The sequence below is a fragment of the Rhipicephalus microplus genome, chromosome 6 (genome assembly GCF_043290135.1).
Source record: "Rhipicephalus microplus isolate Deutch F79 chromosome 6, USDA_Rmic, whole genome shotgun sequence".
In the NCBI taxonomy this organism is placed as follows: Eukaryota; Metazoa; Arthropoda; class Arachnida; order Ixodida; family Ixodidae; genus Rhipicephalus; species Rhipicephalus microplus.
This window is the reverse complement of record NC_134705.1, coordinates 124,023,291-124,046,611: the sequence shown is the minus strand read 5'-3', so window position 1 is coordinate 124,046,611 and position 23,321 is coordinate 124,023,291. Positions and strand designations below refer to the sequence as shown.

Genomic DNA, 23,321 nt, shown 5'->3' with positions numbered 1-23,321 from the left:
ATTCCCCATTATCCAATACTCATTTGCTTCTGCAAGAAATAGACACCCTGTCACGCATCTGTCTTTCGCACTCTCACGTCACCAATCAATTACCGCAACCCTAAAGCAGTTTAAACAATACGCAGCACTAGGCCTTCTAACAGTGAAATCTCCGATGCACCATTGAGTGGAGATGACACGCAAGCAATTTCGTTAAAAGTTAGTCTGTATGAGCAGCCATGTTTGAGCCTTGAAATTAAAATATTTGAGCTTGGATATCCATACCTATTTATATCCTTGGAACTAAAGGCGAGAATATATGTAAGCCCTGTGTACTACAATCTTACACTCGGTCATGTTATCAGTGAAATGTCTTGTTACACTTTTTTTTCTATATTTGGCACTTTCCAAGGATGAGGTGGACGCTACTCAACATGGTACGTCTATATATTTTTTTCTATATTTAGTACTAACAAAGCAGTTTAGAATCTTACTCATTATCTCTCAATTAACTTTCCTTCTCATTAGCGTCATGAGCTTCTTCGAAATATTGTCACAATAGTTTTTGTGCTAATATAAATGCAGATTGCTTTTCTCGCCAAATAGGAGGTGATCGCAAATCAATAGTTGAATTTTAGTGTAATAACCGTAAACAAGTATTCATCATCAAATATAAGGCAACGAGCCAACGACACCATCTTTCAACAATGCCACGAACACACGCCTCAACATCACAACACGGAATGCAAAATTATTAGCAGTTACAATTTCAGTATGGTTCTTCATTTTCCGTTTCAGATTAGAGTGTCTACACTAGGAATAGTAAGGTTTAAGTAGCAATAAAAGAAGCGACACCTTGTGAATTGCTTCAGCGAAAATCAACAAAATATATAGTGAACAGTTTCATATTTCTTTTAGAGGAAAAAAAATAATGAATAAACAATGTTGGTCTGTTTCACCAAACCTGTTTTTCGAAAGCCACGCTGCAACGTATTTAACAAAATTGTATAATACCTTTTGTTGATTATGTCTGTTCGAATATGACCTGCTGAGTCAGCGTGAACGCGAAAAATCTCTACTTACCTGAGTTATGTTTACACATCACTTGTTTTCATCCACTCTATGTTCTTGCATAGTAAATGATGTGAGAGTGGACAGTTGGTGCAGCAGAGACTGTACTAATACTAATATCTGAATGTTGAGGGGCTTGTGTTTAGCTCCATCTATTTATTTTGGTAAGATGAATGCTTAAAAGCTTGTAGCTAGAGGGAAAACGAGAGGAAAGGGGACTTAGCAGTGGTGTGCTTGGAAAAATAACCAGGAAGAAGTCAAAAAAAGTAAAACAGAGAAAGAAAGAAAAACTAAGTTTGCCAGTTCTTTAACCGACTAGCAACAAGTAAAACCTGCGCACGTTAACAGTTGTCAGGCCTAGGTAGCGCTGACACGTGCCTACTTCAACACGCTGCTTTTTACTTTATTACTTCCGCCTGATTCCCTCAATGCGAAACATCAGACGACATGAAGCGCTCCAACTCCATTCCTGCCTAAGTTAGTATGACAGCAAAGAGGTGAACTGGGTGTGTGATCACATTGCAATCCCGTATTACTTTACACTCGTAAGAGTATTTTGAAAGCTCAGAAATGAGCGGAAACACTTCTTTAGCTCGTCTGAAGTTCAGTGAACTTTGAGGGCTTCGAACAGTGAAATGTGCGCGTAGAGTAGCATGGTTTCTAGGCGCTGTCCCTAGTTCTGTAAACCAGCACCCGCCTATGAAAAAATGAAGTCTCCCGCACGAAGTGTACGCAGTAATATTCTACAGTCACCCTTCGATTGATAAGAAGCGAGATAAACAAGATAATTTGAGAGGTCAAAAAACGGGAACCTTTCTGAATACGAAAGTAAGTTTGCCGTCTTGCTGCTTGCCGCGTCTGCCGTAGCCCGCACCTAAGTTTTGCTTGGAGTTGACAACGTCAGTCAACAGCGCAAAAAAGAATGTGTTTCATCTGTGGAGGACAATATTGCTTGTAGGACGGCGTGACATCATTTGGGGCGAAGAATTCACAGGTGCACTACAATGGCGCGGTCTTGAATGCGATAACAACTTAATTGCGCTATCAAGTAAGGTTAGCAGCAGACTCATGTGCTATACAGCAAGGCCAGCTCAACATGTTGGAGGCTATTTACGTAACACGACCACTGCAGTAACTAACATGACGTCTCTGCTCTGTATTACTTTCCTACAAGCAGAACTATTAAACCAGCATTCACGAAGGTATAACCCGTTTGCAAATTATTGGAAACAGACGAAAACATAACCTAGCCTCGTAATGTATAGCCATTACTCCGCCATGTAGGAACTTTGTCCAGACTGCCACAATCGCTGCGATTTGAACCACATGCTCTGGAGGTGCCTTTCTTTACAAGAAAAAATCAAGAATTCTCCTAACTTGTCTTTCATTTAGTGCTCACGAGTCCGGTCCTCAGAAGACAACTCAAGGTTGTCCAGAAGGCCGACGATGCAGCGGTGAGGCTATAGGCCTTTGCGTCCCTACGAGAGAGCTGCCTACGATCCTACCCATATAAAACCGGGGTGGAATCCTTTAGGACCCCGATAAAGTTTTTGATTCTTATATCTATCCATCCATCCATAAACTCGTAATCAAGATCAAGGGCAGCTGAGGAAGATATTAAGCCGTCCCACCGCAACTTTTAGTCGTAATTTCATACAACCAAATATAGTCGGTGCTTTTCAACTTTGCCAAAATTGCGTTTAACGCTTGCCCTCGACGAAAGGTGGCAATATATATCAATAACGACCGTTACAGATGTTAAAAAGTTGAGGTTGCAAAGAGCCTCAGCTTGCATGTATTCAAGTTTTCATTTGACGCTGAAGAATACTCAGAGAAACAGGGGAGGATAAAATTGTTCATCCCTCAAGTGTTTATTCAACTGGGTGAAACAATGGCAGTGTAACAGCACAGATCAACTGTATCGCCAAGGTCCAAAGTATGATAAAAATGTTGATGCACTAGTCACAGTACATTCAAGCTTAGATGATGGAGCTCGAAGAAGTTACAAACCTAGCACAATCGCTCATCTTTCACAAACTTGGATAACGGCAGAGCACACGTTTATTAGGCAAAATTTTACGAGCTACGCCTCTGTGCATATACAAAGAAATAAGTACGCAATATACCAGCAGGCCCACCATTCTGCAAACGTCTGGCTATGTACTTTATCGGCACATTTTCATTTGGTTCGAGATCAATTATATAACGCCTTATGACGAGCTATTTCATTTCTTACAGTTTTGATGGGACACACGGTGACATTTCAAAGATAAGAGCATATGAGTGTTCATGCGAAACACATTGCGTGCTTATGTATCACAGAATTACCGAACAAGTAATATCTATACATGGGTTGTCCATGAGAGAGTAATGTTTAAAGATTCAATATACAGTTTGTGCTTTCCTGCAGATAGTAGAGGCACGCAAGGAGGATTATTGCGTGTGTTATTTTCTCGAAAATAATGTAATATTTTATTGTTGATTTTTCTTATCTGAAGGAACATATGAAAGGATACAAGTAGAGGAAAGAATAATACCTGAAGGTGAGAATTGCAGAAAAAATATTTATTCTGTAATGTTTACACTGCAGCAGCTGAAAACATCTGTATATGAATTTCGGGCACCTTGAGCACGATTTCTGAACAAGTTGCGTGACCGTCGTTTCCACGCAACTCCGACAGTGAGAATTGTTTCATGACACATTCATTCTACATGCGCATAACGAAAGATTGTTTCACACCCCATTTTTCTTTGCCGGCGATGAAAGTGGTTGCCACAATAGAAAAAAAAAACAGAACTCCACAAAAAAGTTTAAAGTCAAACAACTATGAAAGGTGATAGTGAATTTTGAAATATATTGCCACGCGTGTTACTTTGGTATATTCCGGTTTTATCCAGAAAGACACTAGGCGACACAAACAATATTAAACACTGAAATCATTCACTACACGCAGGGTCACCAGCATTTGAAACAATTAGGCACTCATTTTAGATCATGAAGGTCACTGCACGATTGATCGTACAGATCTAAGCTTCTTGAGATAAACGCTGGCCGCTCATACCTACAACATTTAAGGTTCTCATTATGATTATAAATAAAGATTTCTAAGCCCTTTGTAATGGTGGGCCTTAAAAACAGCTACTCATGGGTTATTTCACATGATTTGACCCCTGGCCAGTTCAGGAGACTGCTTCCGGTACATGCAATTTTACAGTGCTTTTTTTTCCGAAGTAGTCTCAACAAGAATCGTGACTGTGTGGTTGAACACCTGGCAGACGACAGCCTGAGTTGAATCCTCACTCGGATCCACTGATTTAATAATTAATTTTATTTGCGTCTTCCTCAATTTTGTGGTCACAAACAAGGTCTTAGTTTTTTCCTCCCAAACAACGACACCCACGCTGGCACCAGCTTCAAAATTTCTGTGAAACAAGCTGTTTAACGTTGTCGCTTTAATAATGTGGTGCGGATTACAACGGCTGGTCTCGCAATCCTGTGATAGTTTGTACCCATACTTACCAGCAAATTTGAATGATTAACGATCTAGATATACCACGCAAATTTTTCAAATAAGACGGTCACGATACATACCTATACAGTTTTGTTGAACAGGATGGACAACTTTTAGAACAGCAGTACTTCGCAGCTGTCTAGCTAGAGTTCATTATGGTATCTACACATAACAACATCAAAAGCGTAATCTTTGCTTCGTGAATTATAACAAAGTTAGGCGTATGTTCGGAGCTTCATATATACGCCTATTTATATGTTTTTTTTTCAAGAAGCCGTATGAATATATTCAAGGATGTAATATTGAGTAAGGGCCTGGTATTCGCCTTCTTTTTGACCAAGATAGCACAGGCTATGGTAAAGTGCCGACAAGAGCGAGTAGTCGTCCATGCTCTTTATTGGCAAAATACTTCCATAAGCATGTGTGAAAGCTTTCTCATATACAATCCTTGTCTTTCATAGACAATCCTTCTCTTCAACCACAAGTTAAGAATAAGGTAAAAAAAGCATTAGGTCAAGCGAAACTCTGATACCATTTCGGGACACAGAGCACACAAAACAGTACGTTAGAAAATGTGCGCGTTAGAAAGGACTGCTTTTTATACACAGTGCATACAGTATGTACCCTAAAATGTGGGAGAATGTGTTTTTATAAATCTTTTTATTCATGTTATAGCATAACAAGTTTCCTTGTTTAGCCCCCACTTTGAGTCTCTTTTAGTCACAACCCCACACTTACACATGCCCTATTGACCAGTGTTTTCTATATATCTACACATGAAACCAGTTCTGAAAACGGAGGAAGCGTCAAAGCAGTGAAGAGGAAACTTGGAATAGGCAAAAGTCGGTTGTATGCACTAAGGGACAAAGAAGGCTAAATAACTACCAATATGGAAAGGATAGTTAAAATAGCAGAGGAGTTTTACAGAGATCTGTACAGTAGCCGAGACAACCACGATCTTAATACTATAAGAACTAGCAGTAACCCAGATGACACCCCACCAGTAATGATAGAAGAAGTCAGAAAAGCTTTGGAGAGCATGCAAAGAGGCAAAGCTGCTGGTGAGGATCAGGTAACATCAGATCTGCTGAAAGATGGAGGACAGATTGTGTTAGAAAAACTAGCCACCATGTTTACGAGGTGTCTCCTGACGGGAAGGGTACCAGAGTCTTGGAAGAACGCTAACATCATCTTAATACATAAGAAAGGAGATGACAAGGACTTGAAGAATTACAGGCCGATCAGCTTGCTCTGTTCAGTATACAAGCTATTAACAAAGGTAATTGCTAACAGAGTAAAGAAAACATTAGAATTCAATCAACCAAAGGAACAAGCAGGATTTCGAACAGGCTACTCAACAACTGACCAGATTCATACTATCAATCAGGTAATAGAAAAATGCCCAGAGTATAACCAACCACTATACATAGCCTTCATAGATTACGAGAAGGCGTTTGATTCAGTAGAAATATCAGCCGTCATGCAGACACTGCCGAATCAGGGCGTAGATGAAGTATACATAAACATTCTTGAAGAAATCTACAGGGGATCAACTGCTACCATAGTGCTTCATAAAGAAAGCAACAGAATACCAATCAAGAAGGGTGTAAGGCAGGGGGACACAATCTCCCCAATGCTATTTACCGCGTGCTTACAGGAGGTTTTCAGAAGCCTAGAATGGGAACAGTTAGGGATAAGAGTTAATGGAGAATACCTTAGTAACCTGCGCTTCGCCGATGACATTGCATTGCTGAGTAACTCAGGGGACGAATTGCAACTCATGATTACGGAGTTAGACAAGGAGAGCAGAAAGGTGGGTCTTAAAATTAATCTGCAGAAAACGAAAGTAATGTACAACAACCTCGGAAAGGAGCAGCGCTTCGAGATAGGTAATAGTGCACTTGAAGTTGTAAAAGACTATGTCTACTTAGGGCAGGTAATAACCGCAGAGCCTAACCACGAGATTGAAGTAACTAGAAGAATAAGAATGGGGTGGAGTACATTCGGCAAGCACTCTCAAATTATGACAGGTAGGTTGCCACTATCCCTCAAGAGGAAGGTATACAACAGCTGTATCTTGCCGGTACTTAGCTACGGAGCAGAAACCTGGAGACTTACAAAGAGGGTTCAGCTTAAATTGAGGACGACGCAGCGAGCAATGGAAAGAAAAATGGTAGGTGTAACCTTAAAAGACAAGAAGAGAGCAGAGTGGATTAGGGGACAAACGGGGGTTAAGGATATCATAGTTGAAATAAAGAAAAGGAAATGAACATAGGCCGGGCATGTAGCGCGTAGGCAGGATAACCGCTGGTCATTAAGGGTAACCAACTGGATTCCCAGAGAAGGGAAGCGGGTTAGGGAGAGACAGAAGGTTGGTGGGTAGACGAGATTAAGAAGTTTGCGGGTATAAATTGGCAGCAGCAAGCACAGGACCGGGTTAAATGGCGGAACATGTGAGAGGCCTTTGCCCTGCAGTGGACGTAGTCAGGCTGATGATGATGATGATGATGATGATGAAACCAGTTACCAGCTTTTTTAGTGAAACTTACCAGTTCCTCAAGTAATGTCGATACACATCCAGATATATCAGAAAGAAAGCAAAAAGAAAAAACTTGAAAAATGAAAAAAAAGAATAGGGAGAAAAAAGCGAGGGCAAACAAAGAGAACTTCCCAGCACGGCACTCATGTCAGGCTTACCACCACTAGGGCTAAGCTGCCCTAATGTTTACCTATATTGAAAAAAAAACATGCCCTAGTCTTCGGCATACTGGAGCGCTTAGCACAGCTAGCCTGTAGTTATTCTTCAAAGCCTTATCTACTTAATATATTTCGTTCATCTGAACTAAGAACATTCGCTTGAAAAGTTATAACATCGTCACACTTCAATTCAAAGCACCTAAGAACAAATTATTATATGCGCTATTCTCAGAAAAAAAATTGCCCGGGACGAAAGTAAACTGCCCTTGAAGAGGACTGTGGCACCTGACCACTGCCTTTCTCAGCTCGTCTACGTTCTGATGAGAAGCTTTGCGTCTAAAAAATCACTGTGAACTTGCGCGTATCCTCGCGCTGCGGACAACTTGCTAATTGTTTTGTTCCACACGACGCCTTTTTCCAAAGTACTCATTTTCTTCGAACTAAATAACCAATTTCTTTCCAAGATTGCGACAGAAGAATTCGCCGATGCCGCTATCCACAAGGTAAGATTTTTTTAATTTGCTTTTCCTAATTTTCTGTTACAATACTAACCATATTATTTCTTGGCTTACGTTGGTGAAGAAAAACTGATTATTACAAAAAGTTATGGGACCCTGAAACATCACCTCTGAGCGTTGGAGGCACTAGCGATGTCCTATTCCCGGTACGCAACTTGCTATGCACCGACTATGTGGCCTTTAAGGAATAGACGCAGTAGCATGTGTGCCTTTTGTATTGGGTGACCAGCTGTAAACCACAAAGCCATTAGCTAATCACGTGTTCTGACGCTCGCTGACAATGGGCGCTTGTACCACGGATTATTGCGGCAATATTTCATGTTGGATTGTGAAGCTTGTACACAGGACACCTGTGTTTGGAAAGTATGAAAGCTACTTTCCCTGCATTTCCAAGCAGGGGAAAGTCTTTTCCCTGCTAACGCAACAAAAAGCATGGCGGTGCGGCAGAACATGCGCTTGCCAGGCAAATGAGCTGAGTTCGATTCCTACTCAAACCCAAACTACCCTGTTTTGACCCCCGTATAAAATGAAGATTTTTCGCTCATGTCCAACACCGACGCTGACACTCGTGGCAGAATTTCTATGAAACGAGCTGCTCGACGCTATCGCGTTAAAACCAACACGAATACAGGTGGCGGCCAACTTTTCGAAATAAAACGTAATATGCGGTTGGCTGAACTAAGCAGACTGGCAACGTCTCGTTAGGTGGTTTTTCTAAAATGCATGTTGTGCTTATCGGCACGTCAGTACTCAAAGATTCTTAAAGAAATCATGACACTTTGAAAACTACGAAGAGAGGTTTAAGAGAAGAAGCTTCAGCCGCCTTCAAATGCGTTTTCCTTTCTCGAGACAGCCAGCATATGCTATTCACGGTTGTTTTATTGTATTTTACAGAAATTCGTCTCACAATATCGCACATCCGACAGTCAGGGAAAGGTGTCTATTTTGTCTTAAGGTGGCACATTCAGAACCCTTATTACCATATTCGTATTAGTATAGCATATATCTTTATGAAAATAATAAACAGCATGTCAAGGCAGAGAAGCAGTTAGGGTGACTTAGTTAGATTCCATGATAAAAAATAAAACAGCGCTTAAACACGGGACTTCCGTCCCGATTATGACGTTGCAAAATATATACTAACACATCGCGAAAAAAACGAGAGAGAGAGAGAGAAAGAAGATCGGTAGGTTAAGCCGATATTGCATCCGGTTTGCTACCCAGCACTGGGGGGTAGGGGGGAATATAGAAAAGAAAGAGGGGATGGATAGAAGGAAAAAAAACGCACATGCACACATGAGAAAACGGAGAGAGAGAGAGAGAGAGAGAGAAGTAAAAGGAAGAGACAGGGAGGTTAACCTAGAAGAACTATTTTGCTAGCCTGTACGGGGGTGGGGAAAAGGATCGGAAAGAGGATAGAAAGATATAAAATCAATTAGAAAACAATCACATGCACACACATTCAGGGAGTTACGATCACAGTCGTTTGAGCAAGCCGGTTGAACGCAAAAAGCGCATGAGCACCTTTACAGCCTTTTTATGCGACACAAAGTCCTGTTGGTAGCGCAGGATTCTTTCTTCCGAAAGAGGCTGGTTGTCCAGTTCATCTAGTGAATTGCACAGTGAATGTCTCTGCGAGCAGTATTGTGGGCATTCACACAGAATGTGCCAAGTTGTTTCGTCACTGCCACAATGATCGCATGCAGCAGTGTCAGCTATTTCTATGTGCAACGCGTACGCATTGGTAAATGCGACGCCCAACATATTGTGCACAGCATAGTAGCGTCTCGTCGGCGTAATTCCGGAGTAATTCGAAGACTGAGAGATGGGCCTAAGGTATATATCCGTGCAAGGATGAAATGTGGCTCGTTTCATTGTGACGTGGTGCGCTTGCGAGCCAGCATGTGGAGTTTCCGTGCAGCGTCAGTTCTGGAAAGCGGAATTGATATTTGATCGCTTTCAGTATGGGCGGAACGGGCAGCTCTATCGGCCCGTTCATTGCCAATTATTCATCAATAACTTGGAAGCCATTGAATGGCTATTTCATGTCTTTTTTCAATGAATTAGTGAGTCTTTTCTGCAATCTCGAATACCAACTGTTCGTACGGGCCGTGGCGTAAAGGTGATAGAAGGGATTGCAGTGCCGCCTTTCAGTCACTGAAAATTTTCCATTTTTGTAGCTGTTGATCGCTGATGAATTGCAATGTGGCACGAACAGCTGTGATCTCTGCTCTCGTTGATGTCGTAAGGTGGGAGGTCTTGTTGGCGTTTGCCAACAGGTTTGCCAACGCCAACAAATGATGCCGTTGAACTTTTCTGTAAAACAGAGCCGTCGGTGTATACGCGTATACAGCCTTCATACATCTCGTGTAACCAAAGCAGAGCAAGCTATCGAAAAGCAAGTGATGATATATCTGCTTTTTTCTGGATGCCAGGTACAGTTAGCCTGATGTTAGCCTAAGTCAAGCACCAAAAAGGAGTCGAAGGCCTACGGCGGGTGTGAAACATGTTGGCGCAATATGTGGTTACCGTTTGACAAAATGACGAACGTTGTCTGTCTGCTGGTAAAGAAGCTAGGTGGTGGCAGGGTGTTCGAGCAATGTGCCCTATATGTGTCCTGAGTGACTCAACGTCGATGTGTGCGTGATGAGGTGGTCACCAGCGATTGCTATAGTAACCATTGTCGACGCACTACGGGTCAAGCTGAGGCAAATTCGCAGTGCCTGTGACTGAACACTCTGTAGCGTTCGGAGGCTTGTTATGCTTGCCTTGCTCAATGCCGGTAAGCTGTACCGCAAGAAACTGAGAAAAAGTACCCTGTACAACTGTAGCATTGCACTGGGAGACATTCCCCATGTCTTCCCTGCAAAGAATTTTAGTATATTAAAGATGTTCATTAACCGTTTCTTCATCTACGAAACGTGATCGCTCCATGATAGATTCCTGTCAATTATGACGCCCAAAAACTTGTGCGATCGAACGTATGGTACACTTTGACCATTGATGCCTATAGTGAACTTATGCATAGGCTTTCGTGTAAAAGCTACGAGGGTGCATTTCTCGGAAGAAATTTCCAAGCCTCGATTGCGGAGGTAACGTAACGTTTCAGTGGCAGCTCTTTGAATTCTCCCTCATAACTGCAAGTGTGTTACAGCCGATGCGCAAACATTGATAGCCTGACTGTGCTTGGCAGATGCTCAGTGAGAGCAATTAATGTTAGATTAAACAGCACAGGGCTGAGTACGCCATTCTGGGGGACGCCATGGTGGCTGTAATGTGGACACGTTTGACCGTCTTCAGTGCTCACAAAGAAAGATCGCGTTGATAAATAACTACGTATCCAGCGATACATCCGACAACCTACTACCTACATCTTCGAGAGCGGTGAGAACAGCTTCATGCGTAACGTTGTCATACACCCGTTTGACGTCTAGGAACAAAAATGCGCAGAGACGCTTACGACCCTTTCTCGTGTTGAACGTAAGTGACCAGGTCGACTACGTTGTCAATCAATGATCGACCACGCCGAAATCCTGCCATGGCGTCTGGGTAGATGTTGTTACACTCCAAGTACCCTTACAGGCGTCCCAAGATCATCCTCTCTATAACTTTGCCTACACAACCGACCAATGAGATTGGGCCATAAGACGAAAGCTCCAATGATGACTTGCCTGGCTTCAGAAGTGGAACTAGGCGACTTGTCTTTCAGGTTGTCGGGACCGTTCCATCTTGCCAGGATTTGTTGTACAGCTCCAGGAGGAGGATACTCGCGCATTCGCCCAGATTGGACAGGGCCCTATAAGAACTTTTATTGGGCCCTGGTGCCGACTTGCATCCACACAAACCTAGTGCTGCTCTAAGCTCAGCGATGGAAAAAGGCATATCTATGCGGGAATTCAGTGTTTGTGGACAGTTGGTCGAGGGCAATAGGCTATTGGGCACTGCGAGTGGCCCAGATACTCTGGCACAGAAGTCTCCTGCCACGTCCGTTCCACGTCTCTGTTCAGAAAGTGCGAGAGCCCTCAGTGGTGACCACTGAGTGGGTTTGATGCGGAGACCTCGTACCGTCTTCCACAATTGGGATGAATGTTTTTGTGGGTCAGTGACACAAAAAGCAGTCCAATGTTGTGACTCGAGTTTGTTTATCCGGCGTTGTATCTTCTTTTATATACTTCGAGCAATCCGTAAGTCTTCTATTGCCTCCGTGCGTGGTATCTTCGTTCAGCCCGCCGTCGGATTGCTCGAATTCGTTCTAGCTCGATGTCAAACTTCGTTACTTTGGGAGAGCAGGTGAGGGAACACGTAGTGTCGTGAATTGTGCTTTTAATTATCTCCTCTAGGTCGAGGGATCTGTTTGCTTCAAATTGCTCTTTCATGCAAGACTGAAATTGCAACCAGTCCACTCTCTGAACACTATCGCGTATCTTAGCATGGGACAATCCTTCGATTTTGACTTAAGTGGGAATGTGGTCACTTCCATGCGTTTATATTTCTGGAAACCACACAGCATGCCTGACGAGGGCTCGTTAGACAAAGGCCAGGTCAAGGTAGCTGCTATACCTTGAACCACGAAAGAACGTTGGACTACCGTCATTTAGCAAGAAAAGTTGGTTGTCGGAGGCAAAGGATACCAACTTTCTCCTTTTAAAATTGGTCTTCAAACTTTCCCAAATTGTAGGATTAGCGTTGAAGTCGCCAATTATAATGCATGGGTGAGAAGTTGCTGACAGTATACCTTGTAGTCTTGTATGGTCGAAACGGCTTGACGGAGAGAGATAGGCACCCACAACCGTGATGGTAAGTCTTTTCTTCACTGTTAAACTTATATATTGATTATCGTCGTGGGGTGACAACGGATGACGAATGTAGGTGAGGTCGTGGCGAATAAACATCAGATCTTTGCTATTGTCCGCAGTTATAGACGACATGAATGACTCGTAACCAGAAAGTCTGATTTCGTTTTGCAAGTTTGGCTCGCAGATGAAAATATGGGGAACTCTTTGGTGTACACGAACCGACGGAAATTGACGATGCGTGATCTCTGTCCCCGGACATTTCATTGAATAATCGCTGCCTTTCAGACCTCTTCTCTCAAAGACAGTGGCTGGTGAACCATTATTTACTCAAGCGTTGCGAGTACTGGACTCAAAACGTCCAGTAATTGCAATGCACATTTGCTGACGTTGTATGCGTGTTGCTTAAGAACAAGCGATTTGCATTAATTAAGGGTCGCAAAAGAGCTATCACTTGCTGAACTGTGTTCCGCAAGTCCTCCATTGCAACAGCTTGCTCTTAAGAAGACGGCTTCTGCTGCGACCCTTCTGCGCGTTGTGTACGCGTAAGTGGCAGCCACTCTTCTGTAGAGATTGGTGTGCCCCTTCGCTCTTTTCCAACGTCTGTGTTTGCCGTGCTGCAAACTGCAGCTGACGATCTTTCTTGATGCGTCGACTTGTTGCCTGAAATTGGCGCTGTCCGACGTAAAGACTTTCGACGGCGACGTCGTCTTCACCGAATTCATTCAGCAGCTTCTTTGTGGGCTTAGCTGTCTCACACCATTTGCTTCAGTATAGAAAATTCTTTCTTTATGTCCGGACATTCTTTCGAAGAAGCCTTTTGAGCACCTCGACAGTTAGGACACTGCAGTGTGGCAGTGCTACAGTTGTCTTCCGCGTGTGGTTCGGCGCACCGGGGGCACGCTGCGGAGCTCCTGCAAACACCCTTTACATGACCGACGTTTTGACAACTGAAGCATTGCACGGGTTTAGGAATAAACGGTCGAACTTGTTGACGAAAGTGGCCAACCTTCACGTAGGCGGGAAGACAGTCACCTTTGAACGTTACTCTAACACAGCGTGTGTTACCAAGCCTTCCAAGGCTGAAAATGACGTTGTCTTGTCTCGCTGGTTTTATAAGTATTGGAAGGTCTGTGTTTGGGATTTCCGTGTTAATTTCGTAAATGACTCCTGATGTGGTCCCACCGTCGGCTGGTATGATGGACCTATCTGGTTACTTGTTGCAGCATGCTCAGCGCACTCGAGTGCAGCTCATCGACAGCCAGGATGTTTCTCCTTGTATTAAGTCGTACGTCTTTGATCTTGTTCAGCACAGTGTTCTGAAAATAGAGTGAAAGCACTTGCCTGTTCAGAACACGCAGACTTTCATTAGCGTTCTTTAGCACGAACGGGATGGAATGGGGCCATCGCTGGGGTGCCGTTTTCTGGTTCCTGCCGGTGGCAAGTAGTCCTTTCTTCATTTTCATGAGAAAACGGAAACAAACACAGGAAGGGCGTTCTGGCTACAAATGTTCAGAAAGGCCAGTCGATCGCAAAAAAGTGCAATAACGCTTTCAGGGCATTCGTCTGTGAAGTTGCAACTTGTCGACATTGTAAAATTATTTCCTCCAACAGAGCTTGATTATCTAATTCGCTGAGTTTTTCGCAAAGGCATAGTCGTTCTAAACTATACTCTAGGCAGTCACAAAGGATATGTTGAATGGTTTCTTCATTGCCAAAGTGGCCTTAGGCTGTGGTGCTGGCCATCCCAAAGTGCAAAGCGTAGGCGTTGGGAAATGAAATGCCCAACCACAGCCTGGATAATTGTGTGTAGTCTGTTCGGCAAAAACTTTACGCGACTTGAAGACTTAAGGTAGGGTCAAGCGAGCACAATCAGGCATGCTAGAAGTGCGGCTGATTCCATTGTGACGTGGTGTACTGGGGAGCAAGCCAGCGAAGCTTTCGTGCAGCATCTGTCCTGGAAAGTGGTAGTAGAAGTTCATGGCCTTCTACGTGGGCTGAGCGGGCAGCTTGATCTGCCCGTTCATTGCCGATGGTTCCGCAGTGACCTCGTAAGCACTGAAATGTAATTTGGTGCCCTTTCTCAGTCAGGTGGTGTATAACCTCTGTTATCTCTAGTACCAGAGGCTCGTGTGGTCGATGGCGTAAGGGTGATAGTAGAGACTGCAAAGCCGCCTTCGAGTCACGGAAGATGGTCCTTTGGCGTGTATGTTGACCAATGACAAATTGCAATGCGGTATTGATTGATTGATTTCTGGGGTTTAACGTCCCAAAACCACCATTTGATTATGAGAGACGCCGTAGTGGAGGGCTCCGGAAATTTTGACCACCTGGGGTTCTTTAACGTGCACCCAAATCTGAGTACACGGGCCTACAACATTTCCGCTTCCATCGGAAATGCAGCCGCCGCAGCCGGGAATCGAACCCGCGACCTGCGGGTCAGCAGCCGAGTACCTTAGCCACTAGACCACCGCGGCGGGGCTGCAATGCGGTATGAAGGGCCGCCAATTCTGCTGCCGTTTATGTTGTTGCTTCGGACGTCTTGAATTTAATCGGTGTGACCAGCTTTGGCATCACGACTGCTCCGGTTGTGCTGTTCGGCCAAACCGATCTGTCAGTGTATATACGTACGGAGTCTTGATATTTTTCATACAATAAAAGTAGGGTGAGCTGCTTAAGATCCGGTGACAGGAAATCGGTTTTTTTCCGGATGCTATGTATGGTAATAATAATAATTGGTAGAGCGAGGCACCATGGCGCAGTCACAGGTCTAGCAGTAGGAGAGAACGAAGTTGGGATCGACTCGCCTTGTGTGGTCACTGTTTTGCAGTAAGATGTGCGGGGTACATCCACTGGTAGCGAGGCTAGGTGATGGCGAAGAGTTGGAGCAAGGCATTGTGCATGTGTCCTCAGCACAACATTAGTGTGGGTCCTGATGAGGTGGTTCCTCGTGATGGCGAGAGTCACCGCTGTTGATGCACATTGAGGCAAGCCTAGACAAATCCGGGGTGCTTGAGCCTGGACACTTTGAAGCATTTGTATACTTGTTTTACTTGCGTTGGTAAACGCAAGTAGGCTCTACCAATCGAATCAAAGAAAAGAACCCTGTATAGTCACAACATAGTGGCTGTGGACATTCAACAGTTCTTTCCAGCGAAGAACTTGAACAAAAGGGAGGAAACTTAATGCATGCAACTTCGCACAAGCGACCTCGCTCTCTTCAGCGCGATGCTATCTACCAAGTCACAGAGCGAACGCTTTCTGACTAGTTTAGGGCAAGTTAAATTATTTATGTGCACTACGTACCACTGACGGTCCTCAGTGCTCAGCAACTTCAGTGCGTTTTCGACATGACAATGTGGCACGACAGGTGGGTACTAGGCGCGCGCGCTCAAAAGGTCGTCGTGCCGCGAAATCTCCCGCTTCGCTAAGGGCGCGCGCCTCCACAAGGCCTGGTCGAAGTGTGCATATGTGTTTTAGATGCGGAGCATCTTATACTCGCGCCTTGTAGTGCGCCGTCCGCACCGCTTCTCGAACATTCGACAGCTGACGCGCGCGCATGCGCCGTCGCGCCGTCGCCCACTCTTCCACCATCTGTGCATCCCTTCCTCCTCTACACACCGCGCGCGCTTCACTCCTCCACCATCTGTGCACCCTTCCTCCTCTACACACCGCGTTCGACATCTACAATTCTCCTGATTCTCCAGTGGACGCGCATGTGGCGTCGCGCTTCGAGAACATTCAACAGCTGACAGTGCATGCGCCGTCGTGCTGTATATATACTCAAGGTCGGCGCTCGCTCGCTCAGTTGCCGCTCGTCGGTTGGTTTGTACGGCGCGTCGACGTCCAAGGTCGCGGTGAAATGAATTCCAACGAATCCACAAACACAATGATCGACGTCCCTTCGACCAGCGCCGCCCTTTCGCATACGTGTGTACGTGTTCACTCATTTAACACCCCCTCCTACAACCACGTTAACCAATTTAGCCATCGACCCAAGTAAGTCGCAATTTAACACCCCATTTCACAACCACGTTAACCAATTTAGCCATCGACCCAAGTAAGTCGCACTTTAACACCCCGTTAACCAATTATATGGTCCGCATCCTCCTCAGTGTTCCCCCGAGGGAAGCTGCGGGCAATTTTTTTTAGCGTGGTGGCTCACTCGCACGCGTACTTATTGCGAGATTTGGTCACTTCCTACCTCTTGTCCTACCTGGTCAAATTTGCTTTGAAGTTTCAGTTGTTTAAAACACCAACGTCCATTCGCTCGCTGTCAAAGCCACGTGTACAAAAAGAGTGCACTTCACACACCTAAAAAAGTAATAATTAAAACAGCTGTGCGTGCTCGTCCGGTGTATAAATGTGCGGTCGTTTTTGGGCGTGTCTTTTTGCGTTTAAATAAGCGTGCTCTAAGCGTCGATCTGCGACAGTTGTTTGTCCGCACTCGTCGTGAGCCTGTGCTAATTTTGTGCGTGCTTCCTGCTTGAGATGTGTGTGGCAAAGTTTGGGCTGCTTGCAAATCTTCGCTTGACTTAAAAATTTGCTGCTGTAGCATCATATTGTCGCTCTTGTGGCAAAACAATGCAAACTGAACGGTCAAATACCTCTGCGAGGACATGTTTCACCTTCTTGCTCCACCGATTCCTAAATAGAAAGACTGAACTGGTTATTTCTAGGCATATGTAGTCCTTCATATTGCTGTACACGTACTCAAATAGTAGTGAGCCCAATCAATAAAGATTTGTACTTTTCACGTACTTTTTACGGTTCCTGACTTGAAATATGACGAATAACTTTTAGTGTAACAGAAGTCACACGATCTGTAACCTGTTCTTCATGTTTGGAAAGTTTATGATTGCAAATTCAAGCTGCACAATGAAAGTTTAGAGTATTGACATGTCGAAATGCAAATACTACAGACATGAACCAACAACTACACCTACAAATATTTTGGAGGGCTAAAATAACTGCATACACGCTCTTTATACCGATCATGACTAAAGAAATATAACGTGTATAACAAGTTACCAGTGACAAAACAATCAGGGGTGTATTCGAACGCATTATTGTATATTCAGCATTTCTTGAACATGTTGTTCGCTAGTTGGCATGACAAACAGGCAGATTAGCAGCGACAAGTCTCTAAAGGCGTGCACCCGATGCTGTGCACTTCCTGTGCATGCTGGAGACTTGTCTTCGGGCGACTGCGTTTGCTACGCTCGTTTCTCTGGCACTCAAAATCATTTGATCAGCCGAAACTGGAATATTACTAGGCGTCTCGTCACCACGGTGGTCTTCAGAATCCTTTTAACAGCGAGGCTGCTTAGGCTTTTTGTTCTGACGGTGCGCGAGACCGGCTCCACATGTGACAAGCAGCTCTTAGCATAGTTTAGTCTGGTCTAGTATAGCAAAGCGGGACAGTGGGATAGGGAAGTGAAGAAGGAATGAAAAGTAAGAAATAGAGCAGAAGATCACCCATATAGTATGGAATATAAGGATAGTGGTAAAAGGAAGTAAAAGTGAACAGGAACCAATGAAAGAGGCAAGACCGTGGGTATAGTATAGCAGGATAATAGAAAGGAACGGAAAGGGAAGAGCAATGAAATAGAGGCAACAGGGCCATGCATAATATTGTAAAGTACGACCTTGTAAATGAAAAGCAAAGGTTAGGAGGAAGAAAATAAAAATGAAACGCGGTCATTTATGGTATAGTACAGCCGGAGAGTGGCAAAGGAAAATGAAAGCGTGGAGGAAGAAAGGAAAGAGGGAAGAAGGAAAAGCGAACTTGTGTCCCAGAAAGTGGGTATGTTCGAAGTACTGCTTGACGGCTGCCAAGCAGATACCATGGAGAAGAAGATATGACGGAGGCCCCGTTCTGAGTTGTCTAATGTAGCCCTTTACAACGTTAGCTAGTTTCTTTTCTGACTGAAACATTAAGACTGAACAGTGATGTCAGAATTCAACTGTTCAGTACAGGTAAATTTTCGGGACGCCATGCTCTCCACAATCTTGGTTTTCCAAAGGGTCGTGTCTGAGAAGAAGGAGGAAGCGCAGAACGGAGGGGGGAAGGGAGGTGGTCGGATAGATGGTGTAGTTTGAGCAAATTGTGAACTTTTCTGACATATTAGGCAAGGAGTTTTTCACATAGAATATATGAATTATTTTTAAAGCGGATTTGGCACCACGATATCAGAAAAGTATCCGTGCCAATCTCCGCAATAACAAATCACGAGACCAATCCTCGAGAAACAGGGTTTTACTTCACGGGTGCGTTACCACGTGGTGTGCCCTAAAAATGGCGTGGCCTACTAGAAAAACAATTTAATTGCAATAAATGAGTAAATAAAGTGAAAACCTATTATACAAGTAACAATTAATAGCTTCAAAAAGCTGGAAAATATCAGAGGAAGAGTGTCAAATGCGGGCCGCAGCTTGCACACGGCCCACGCATCACCCCTGCCCTGTAGTAAGAGTACGCTACTCAGCAACACATCGTATTCCTCTTTCTAACCTGCTATCACAGGGGCTCCTAGCATTCCAAAAAATATAGTGAAGCCCTTTATTTGCCCAGCCTATCCTAAAAAGTACTTAGAGGCTTGTTTGCTTGTCACCCTGAAATGCAATAAATTTTAATCTCTCTAGAGGCAACTACGAGCACTTCAATAGTGCAAGTTGAGCATTACCTTCGCTAGTTTCATTACTGTCATCACATTTCTACTCATTTTGTCCTTTTTGTAGGAAGAAAGAGGTGTGTTTTTCACGGGGTAGTGTTTTTTGTGTGCTAAGGCCACTAAAGTGATTTTTGCCCCAAGAGCAACAGCCAATTTGACTCTTAACAAATTAACAAACTAAATTGACCTAGCCAAATTAACGAAGCTTGTGTCTGAATATATCACCTATTCTGCCCTGTATTCTTGCAACACTAAGTCTCTGGGAGGTTAGCCATTTCTGTTTTATATCAGGCCTCACAATTTGGCGCTGTGTTTGATGTTAATTAAAACAGTCTTGCAATTTTTTATGACGCACTGCTACGCGATAGTTGCCAGTAGCAAAAATAAACTTTGTAAATTTTGTGTCTGCAATAAACACTCTGCCAGATATCAACACGTTCACTATTAATAAAAAAGGTGACTCATCAAGATATCAACGTGTTGTCTTTCAACAATGCATTTACATTCGCAAAGTTCAGAGCGTGAAGGTATATGTCTACGCACTGTGTAAAAAAATGAAACAATAATACTTGTATAGATAAAAAACTACTGTTCATGTGGCCACTTGTATTCAAACTACTGCCAGTGATGAAAGATGATAGCCCTGGAGGTCATCTGAAACCAGTTATTGAAGGTTATTTTTATATTGTCCAGGACTCACAACATTTCAAGTAGTCTGTAAACAGATTGAACATTCTATCTAGTTTTCCCTGGCTGTTGTGTGAATGAAGTTCACTGGTTGCATATTCCTTTCATTATACACATGAATGGTGTTTTCATGAACCACACGCTGATGCAAGTCGCTGGACCTGCTAGACTCGGGCTTGATTTGTTTCCTTCAAAACGTAATGAATAACTTGTAAGTAAGAGCTATTTCTTTTTATTTGCAGCTTGCCTATGCCCTCCACTTTTACACCTCGGCCCAAGGTCTTGGCGCAGGTTCACATACAGTCCACGACAGCGCATGTGCATACCAAATGCTCAGAGACTGAACTGCAACTCATTTCGCACATATCGTGAATGTGAGGCACGCTGCCATCCGGCAGATGCTGCGCGTTAGCGTATCGGAGGCCTTATCATTTATGCTGCCATTGCACTTAATAAAGTATTTGATACGAAAAGCAACCATTTTGAGGTAGCTATAGATATGTTTGTTTAGACGCTGTTGAAAAAGGCTCAGATATTTTTCGTGCAAAATAGATTACGTTAATGAGCCATGTTGTTGAAGAGAACTGCTTCAACAACACGTTCTTTAAAGCGTACATAAAATTATGTGCACTTGGGTGGTTGCACTTATCAACGTCCATGTGCAGCCACCCTAAATCGAATGTTCCAACCACGTACACGAGCATAGCAGCCTCATACTTTTTCCTCGAGAGCACTGCTTTATTTACACTGCTTTATAACACTGCTTTATTGAGCTTAACGATTCTGGCTTTATAACCATGTTTCAGTTGCCACAAGCCAGTATTTTCAACTATATAGGCGATACACATGCTTAATCGTCAGTCCCTTTTCGATCTGTGTGAAAGATACCGATGCTTTACCGGTGAAGCTTTTTCTAGTCTAGCCTTTAATGTCCGCGGGCCCTCATACATCGTGAAGGGGCCTGTGGCGCAAAAAAGAACAGTTAGTAATGGTATGATTTGAATGAGAGCAAAAAATGACCATATCAAAAGCATGCCCTTCCCAAAATAAACAAGGCATGCCGATCTCCCCCCCCCCACCGAAAAAATGTCTGGCTACACCCCTGTCAAGCCAGAGCTGAAAACATTCGACAACTTTTCCCAATTAACACACCAGACTTCCCCTCCTGCGCACTCCCACAGAGTTCGAGGGCAAAGGCGGATTAAACCCTTTTGCTCACACTCGCTGATCACCACTGTATTGTTACTGCCTTGGACAATGATACTCGCTATGCTGAAACGGCCGCTGTTGCTTTCGGCTTTGCCTCAGAAGTCACCAACTTTGTCCTGCATTTCATTATCTCTAGCCACAGCCCCCCCCACCCCCTCTGTTTTCCTTAGTGACCGGGCAAGACGTTTCTTTCTTGCTGAAGTCCTACAGGTTCCTGGCGCTATCCAAAAGACTATATCGGCATATCTTCCACAAACGAATGGTCTCGCCGAGCAATTCAATCGAACTTTGTCAGACATAATTTCTATGTAAGTACTGCCCGATCAAAAGAATTAGAACACAATACTACCTTGCGTCACGTTTGCATAGAACACTGCCCTTTAACCCCCTAAAAATTAAAACCCATTTTTCATCGTGTATGACCGTGCACCGTCTTTTGTTTTGGACACCAGATTTTTGTCCGCGTGCTCTGGCCCATCTGGGTTCTTTCTAAAAGAGTTCGCTGCCCGCGTCACCTGTTGCCGTGCAATTGCCTGTGCCAGCATCTCTACCACTCAGATCAAAAGAAAAGTTAATTGTGATGTGACACATAGAGTTGTGTAATTGTGATAACGTGATCCTAGGACGTTAAACGCCAACAAATATTATTAAAGGTATGTCATTCTATCCAGGCAGCAAATCGCTCTTCTTACACCTGTTTTCCGGCAGCGGCGGTTGCATTTTCGATGAAAGCGAAAATGCTGTAGGCCAGTGTGCTCAGATTTAGGTGCACGATGAAGAACCCCAGGTGGTCAAAATTTCTGGAGTCCTCCACTACGGCGTCTCTCATATTTATATGGTGGTTTGGGACGTCCAACCTCACATATCATATATCTGTATACCTCTTCGCACACCGAGAATAAGTGAAATATTTATACACAGATACCTGGGTCCTTGAACCATGCTTGAACGGACATCAGATGAGAGTTATCGTGTAGCTCCTGCTCGGCTTCTGACCACCGCCGTCGCTGTATTGAGATCATCCTTGTGTCTCGCCTGAAGCCCAATATCCGGCACTTTTCCACTTACTGAATGGCTGGCTTGCTCAGCGCTACAGTGAAGAAGCCATAGAAGGATCGCGCGCGCCGCAGTTGTCCACACCGCTAACGCCGGTGTCCATAACTACTATCACATAAAATAAGAAAGCTACCCTTTTGCGAAAACCAATGTCCCCAGCGTGACGCCGATACGGTGGCACTGGTACACGCTGGTATTCAGTACGCTTCTTTGACAACACTGGGAAGTATCTGGATAGCATTTGTAGGGGCGCTGGCTTGACTGTCATGAAGTCGGTGCACACTGGAAAGTGCTAGAAGCACTGCAATTATTACTGGTTGATTCTGGTAATGTGACAGAGAAATCAGTCGCCAAGTTTTTCAGCGGACAGAAGTTGCTGGTTGCGAACACACTGTGAAACTAGCGTGCGCTCTAGAAGGGCGATCTTAAGATCGTCGTAGGCATTCACAGTGGGCTGCTGAAGAGATGCGCTACTAAGTCATTGGCGGTGGACGAAAATGCCGTAACAGCATAGAACTTAGTAACTCTGGACCGGATATCAGGAACTTGAAATGGCATACCCTCCTGAAGAACACAAGCGGACAGATGTTGGCAGCAGTGCTGTGGAAGGCAGACCACGATGGCTGAGCAAAAGGGCTCACCTGGTTGCTCGGAAGCGTTGTGCCTAGAGAACTTGTAGATTTGCTCAGTTGCTTCGCCACTTCTGCCTCGAAAACGTATGGACACAATAAGGTAACCAAAGTGTATAAATGAACGACTTCGCATACCGGCGAAGTTGCATACTTATCAAAGTGAGAGCAAGCTATACTCAACCGCTGTGATCAGAAGCATTTCATCGAACGTCAGCGTGTGCAAGTTCATGGAAGCGGCACCTGCCTTGTGCAAGAGTGAGTGTCTCAGTCTTTGCGGCATACATGCTGCTCTCGCGACCGCTTTTATATCTCGTACATTAAAGTACGCAGTATCAATGATTTTCATACAGTAAGGGCAGTTTTGTAAAATACGCAACTCGCACTGCATGTCTAATGAACTTTTCCTGAAAGAGTTAGTAGAATAGGCCATTGAGCCAGCCCCAGTCATTACCAAACCAACACCCTAGGCTATAATTTTCATTACATAACGCAT

At 44.1% G+C, this 23,321-nt stretch overlaps 1 protein-coding gene across 1 annotated transcript; it reads left to right on the top strand.

Annotated features, from left to right (window-relative positions):
* Positions 1 to 152: 152 nt before the first annotated feature.
* On the top strand, positions 153 to 20,415 carry LOC142764930 (uncharacterized). The gene is made up of 4 exons (XM_075865460.1): positions 153 to 416; positions 3,549 to 3,593; positions 7,724 to 7,762; positions 20,174 to 20,415. The coding sequence occupies exons 1-4, from the start codon at positions 335 to 337 to the stop codon at positions 20,341 to 20,343; spliced, it is 336 nt and encodes a 111-aa protein (XP_075721575.1). The 5' UTR covers positions 153 to 334; the 3' UTR covers positions 20,344 to 20,415.
* The last annotated feature ends 2,906 nt before the right edge of the window (positions 20,416 to 23,321 follow it).

Bases quoted from the DNA above. Each gene is read 5' to 3' on its own strand.
- LOC142764930 (XM_075865460.1), top strand. From the start codon at position 335: ATGTTATCAGTGAAATGTCTTGTTACACTTTTTTTTCTATATTTGGCA. The intron at 417-3,548 runs GTACGTCTATAT...TCTTATCTGAAG, and splicing joins GGTGGACGCTACTCAACATG to GAACATATGAAAGGATACAA. The intron at 3,594-7,723 runs GTGAGAATTGCA...TTTCTTTCCAAG, and splicing joins GGAAAGAATAATACCTGAAG to ATTGCGACAGAAGAATTCGC.